At 43.7% G+C, this 6348-nt stretch overlaps 1 protein-coding gene across 12 annotated transcripts in view; it reads right to left on the reverse strand.

The window, feature by feature from the left end:
* tjp1a (tight junction protein 1a) overlaps positions 1-6348 on the reverse strand; it is a 45730-nt gene that overhangs the window by 26653 nt on the left and 12729 nt on the right. For all 12 annotated transcript variants that reach the window (XM_076109832.1, XM_076109826.1, XM_076109837.1 and 9 more), the window contains 4 exons: positions 1943-1999; positions 816-940; positions 590-692; positions 127-472 (listed from right to left, as the gene is read on the reverse strand). In XM_076109832.1, the coding sequence (XP_075965947.1) occupies positions 127-472; positions 590-692; positions 816-940; positions 1943-1999 (631 nt within the window). The remainder of the gene's footprint in view (positions 1-126; positions 473-589; positions 693-815; positions 941-1942; positions 2000-6348) is intronic.

Here is a 6348-nt window from a genome sequence, read left to right on the forward strand (position 1 = left end):
AAAATGCAAGCCGTTAACATTAAAGTTGTGATTGACCTTTACTTTGAGGAGCAGAGAGTCTAGAATTAGTTTTATCCGCATTCTGCACGGAACATTTTCCGGTGGTTTGGACATTGCGTTGCTCACCTTCATTTTTGCGGGACTTGACGAGGGTCACCTTCGCAGGCCTCGGTGCAGCAGAGGAGGCTTGTGATCGGCGGTCGGAGCGCGGCGAGACGCTCCTCTCCCGCGAGGCACTGTGATCCCTCCTGCCGCTGCTGCTACGCTCGCGATCCTGACGCCTGCCGGTGCCCGTGCCGCCGCCGCCGCCGCTCGCTCCCGCATAGGCACTTTGGCTACCATGCCCACTGTGGTGCTCATAGCCGCCGTCCTCCTCCTCCTCATCGCTGTCCTCTTCCTCGTGCTCCGACATAGTCTCCCTGTCCCCGGGTCGAGAAACAGGGAGCTGCACTTTCCTTTTACGACGAATAGTCTTTGGAATAGACGGGAAGTGTTTGAGTGTTACTGGCAATTATTAAAGGGTTCACTGTGATGTACACAATGTTACACAACGTCAGGTTTGGTAAAACATCTTCAGAGTCCAACTTACTATCTTTGCATTTTTGCCACTCTTTCTGAGCTGCTGCACTGCGTAGGCATGCTCCACGTTGTCCATAGACACCGCGTTGACCATCACCACTCGATCATTTTCTCTGAAACAATGAAAGTATATAGAACAAAAGGGAACAGGAGACATTTAATAAGAGCTTACATTATCTAATTCTGAGGTCAAAGAAACAGTGCTCCACTATTGATGAGAATACTCAAAGACTTACTGCAGCAGTCCCTCTGCAGGACCTCCTTTCAGCACATCAGATATCACAATGGACGTCTCCCCGCTCTGGAAATGAGGGTTGTCTCGCCCACCTGAGATTGCGATACCAAACCCAAATCCTGGGGCCTACACACAAAGAAATACATACACACTGACTGATACAGCATAAATGGCAGTTACATAAAACTCATCCCAGACTTTAAAAACAGGCTAATGTGCTCTCTGAAGACTAATTAATAGTGAAAATGCTATTTAAGTAAAATAATGTGATGGGTTTTAAAATACGGGGACATTTACTGTAGACAAGAACAAAGCGATGTTATTTTATGCGAGCTATTATGATCATTTTCCAAGGTTTCCATGGGGGTTTTGAGGACATGTTTTTGAGCCAGCACCAAGGGAGCAAGCCCTGTGATGTAATCTTACAACCACAACAACAACAACACAGGTAAACCACAAGGCAGAGAACAGCAGGCAGCACGGGTCTGCTCCTTCAGCCTCGATAAAGCCGCTGCTAATTAGATTACAGCAAGCAGGCCAGTCTAGACAGGTGCTCTATACAATCCCACTTGCACAACAGCACCAACTAACTAGTACTGTTTCACTGTCTCGAAGCAAAGTACATTCAGAAGCTCAAGACAATGAGAATATATGTATTTATCAGCCATCTCTGTGGCTTTGAATAGTTTGATAATTAACCCAATGATGAGGGGTTATCAGTTATATGCAATCTATCACAATCACATGTGACTTAGTACAGGACAAACAGCACAGGGACTAAAGCGATCATCTCTCTCTTTCCCTGGAGCTGTGTGAAGGAGAGGAGAATGTTGCCAACAGGAAGGAAGTGAAATGAAGTAGTAAGGATATGGATGCTGATTCCTGTCTTCCTTAGCATTGTTTCCTGCCATCTGGGTTTCTTGACTATTGTTTCAGTAGCACACATCCTGCTGCTACAGCTGGCCGGCTCGGTACAGAGCGAGAAGAGAGATGGATGGTTCAGAGAAAGACAGGGAGGAAAAAGTGAAGAACACACGAGACATACTGCAGGATTAGAGATAGCGGAGATAGGGGGGGGGGCAAAGGAGAAGAAAGAGGAGAGTGGATTTAAGAGTTGTAATCACTTGCCCTGTGAAGGGTTACTGTGTGCTGCTCCCATATGACCGTTTCCTCCATCGCTGCACTCTGCAAAGCAAGAAACAACAAGGAAAGGGTTAACATCTTGGGGCCAATTTAGTATGTACATCAAGTACAGATGTGTATCCTAATGCAGACCATTACAATAATGATGCAACAAACTTTGTGAAGTTTATAATGTTCTGTTTAGGAAGAAGTTGAGCCTGCATGATTTTAGGACAACGCTCTTTTTATTGGGAAATCCTTCTGTTCCCGTAAAGAAAAGTATGAACTCAATGAGGGCACATTTAACCAGTGTGCAAGACATAATTATACAAGCACACTCAAAATGTCAATGACTCATAAAGTTCTGCTAAGAAAACATTGTTTATATGTAGCTTTAGAGAAGAGTGACAGTCAGAAAACTATGTGCATGCTTCATGTTTCTATATCCTGTTTCAGTAGTTGTTTGGCTCCCGGCAAGGTAGACTCCATCGCTTATTTGCAAGACTAAGTCCTAAAAGTGTACATGTGAAAAGATTATGAATGACAGCAGCATGAGTAAACAGCCAGCAGAGACTGACTGAGGTTCAGAAGACTGAGTGAACATTCCTACATTATTTCTGTCGAGGTCATCTGAGAGAGCTGAAGCAAAGGAGATATTTAGCTGCTCCTCTGACCTGCCACACTGCATTAAACTGATGCTAGGCATGCATCTTGTGCTTTCGTTCATTCTCTAATTGAGTTACATCACACAGGTTTCTCTCGGTGCATGATTCATCTTTAAGTATGGGCTTTTTTTGTTTTATTTACTCAAAATGAAGAATGGAAAATGCTAGAAAACTCTGAATATGAAGCTATAAGAATGTGATAATGTTACTACTATTAGATCCAACAGACACTCCTTAATTTGTGTCTCAAATCACTATTTATTTTTAACTCCCAGAGTGCTATGTTTCCAGCTTTAAATTACAGCTTTTACTCTGCTTCCCTCCAGCTGATAAAGCAACACTGCTGTCCTGTCTATCTGTCTGCCTGCCTGTCTGCCTGCCTGCAGGGAGTAATGCCACAGCTGTCTGTGGCAGAGTGCTGAGCACAGTCCAACGTGGCAGATGAAGGAAAAGACAAACACCACCACACGTGGCAGGGTGCTCATTTACTACAACTTCTATTATCAGCTCTTGTTACAATAACACACCATGTCATCTGTCCACCCTACACCCTATCATTGTGATAATCTCACTCCCTCACCCCTTAATCATCACCTAATCCCCAAACCACCTCCCCCATCATCATGATCATAACTGTCATCACCTTCCCCTAACCTAACGACAAAGTTCACAGCAGGTTGACACTGCAATGCTGCCGACAGCATGTGGTGAGGACACAGACCAGGAGCCAGCTCATGAGTGTGTCTGCTGTTTTTAGACATGGCCAGACACATAATACTGTAGGTTTGCTGGGAAAAGGACACAAATGAACACAAGGAAGGAGATGCTGATTTCCTCAATGCTTTATTCAAAATATTAGTCGAGTCATTTTCCAAGCAAAAATGAAAAACACTTTTCCGTTTCTCAAAAGTGATCCTTTTCTTTATCTTAAAAGATAATAAGTTTGGGGTTGTGGACTACCATTACAACTAACTTTTGACTATTTTATGACAATTTACAGAAACAAATGATGGATTGATTGATTCATCCAAAAACGAAAACAACCCGTTACTACAACTGGACATCCTGGATCATATATCATTGTCTCACTGGTACCCATACAACACACAACCAACCTGCTGTTTACCACAGGTCTGTTTTCAGCCTATGGCCCTGTGGGTAGTAACTGGTGTTGAACTTACTGTAGGTCTGCTATTCTGTGTCTGTGCTCCTCCATTCACTCTGTTCAGTTCAGTTGGTCTGAACCTCTTGAAAACACAGTTAACCCTTTCACCCTAATTTCCATCGCAGTGCTGTGTGGATGTTATTTATGTCCATAATTGGGTGTTCTCCCCCTCCTCCCCCTCCGTTGTCTGCCCCTACGACTCCCACAGTTATGCCCCTATTGTGTGAAGGGACCTGACCCGTTTAACCACGGCTCCCCCCGACATTCCCAAACACATCCATTCCTCTAAAGTGTTTTGTGATATATTCATCCATCCGTTCATCCTTTCATTTCATTTATCCAGGCGGACAGAGGGGGGGGGGCTACACCATAAGAAGAAACTGCATGCTGGGGTCATGTGACCAGGCGGTCAGGCAGGCAGGTGGCCTTGTCCTTGAACTGTGGGTTGTACTGATAGGTAGGGAGAGGGAGGAGGGAGAGAGCTGTGGGCTGCTTGTACAGCTTACATAGACAATACCAATGGAGAGGACACATACATCTGACTGAGGATGATGTCTTCAATGACATCTTCCTTTTTACTTTCTGCTCCCTTGTCTCTTTACCGTACCTCAAATGAATGCCAACCATTCAACTGAATCCTCATTGAAAAGCAAGCTAAGACAATGACGAACTTGTAAATCTTTGGGTTAAATGTATTTTGCTCAACCAGATTTAAAACACTCTGGAATCATTGAAGTCCTACACACCCAACACACTCACCATAGGCCTTTCAAGGGAGGACTTCCAGTAAGTGTGAGTGTGAGCCATAAAGGCGTAGACATGCTTGTAGCGGTAAGAGGTCATAGACTCCGGTGTGAGTCACAAGAGAAACAGGAGACCTACAGAGTAATGGCACTGCACAATTTAATCTATATTGTACATTTGAGTTGTATCAGAAAAAGATTTTGTTAAATATACTGCATGTTGTATCATTGTAGTCGCACTTCCCCTCACATTAAAAGGGCTGAGAAGAATATATTGAATTGTTCACTAGGGCTGCCCCTTGACAGTTGATAATCACTGAAACTCATGCAACTGGATTGCCAGAAAGTCTATAAGAAAAACAATAAAAGGTTTTCAAAAGAATGATACAGGATACAGTGTTTATGTAAACTGGTAAAAGCGGTTAAGGAGAGAGAACCTGTCTGTCTCTTAGGCTGCTGAGAATATTTACTCCACTGGGACTAAGGCTCAGTCTCTCAGATGAGATTATTACAGTAATTAATCATTGCAATGTGAAGCGGTGATTAACAGGCTGGCTGATCGAGTGTGAGGTATACGCAGGGTAGAAAGCAGACAGCAGCAGGCACAAGTAATGTGTTAGCTTAAGCTTGAGAAGGAAATACAACCCAACCAATTTATCATTGCTCTTTTGTCAGCTGACATTGACCCGTTTTATTTTTTTATTCAATGCAAAAGTAAAGCTGTGGTAAAGCACTGTAAGAGCCTGTTGAGTGTTGACTGCCCGCTGGTGTGATGCAATGTAAATAATCAACGTACTCACACTTTCCTCCCCTGTGACAACCATCATGTCACTCATATTTTTACTCCTAAATATCGGTATCGGCCCCCAAAAAAATCGATTTACTTGAACAGACTGAATTTAAACCGCTAATTCAACTGTGATGTGAATGACGGAGGCCCATGTGGTCTCATCTGTCATTAACAAGAAATTCAGAAAGAGGAATTTTCTGTGTGGAAAAGCTGGAACACAGTGTCAAATGGTAATTTGGTTATCTCATGTACTTTGTTACTGGACCATTCCACATCGTACAAAAGCAAAGATCACAGAACATGTCCGGCCAAAACAAACATGAACTCATTTTTCTGCAGTAAAGTAATAATAAAAAATACAGACGGGAACAAAGGATGCGGTTTATCTCTGAAGTCACAGAGTTTTGTGAAACAATAGTGCGCTTGATGTAGCACAAACTGACGGCAGCCTAGTGTATTTATACATCCATATTAGTCAGGCCTGAGCTTTGGCCAGCAAGGCCCAGGAAACAAAGAGCAGCCACCAAACATGTGTACTTGTCCGTGCAACACACACACACACACACACACACACACACACACACACACACACACCCTCTTTGTTCAAGCTAGAGCCAGCCTGGCTTGGCCCTGCCAGGCCCACTATAACACAGAGTCCAGTACAGAAGATAACAGCTCACTCAAAGTCTCTTCAAAGGCAGAGACTAATCCAGTATTTTGGGGCATACTGATGAACAGACTGGAAAAATGAGCGGTGAAACGGACAATAATAACCTGCCTCAGAAAGTGTTGATAAACAGGGTCAGGTCAAGTCTTCACACATGCTTCTCAGTCTACAGAGTAATCAAACGTGTTCACGTATACAGAGAAACAGCACAGACCCGAGTACGCACTGCCAACATCTTAAGAATCTGTGAAAATAAAGAGCCAGCTGATAAGCATCACTGGACTTCTTGGGAAATGGAGGCACTCAGACAGAAACAGCCACAAAATGTGGACCCACGTTGGCAGCATTAAGCGCAGAACAAAACACAGAGAAGTCTGCAGTC

Source organism: Anarhichas minor, unplaced genomic scaffold, assembly GCF_050575085.1.
Source record: "Anarhichas minor isolate MPS153535 unplaced genomic scaffold, ASM5057508v1 ptg000042l, whole genome shotgun sequence".
Taxonomy (NCBI): Eukaryota; Metazoa; Chordata; class Actinopteri; order Perciformes; family Anarhichadidae; genus Anarhichas; species Anarhichas minor.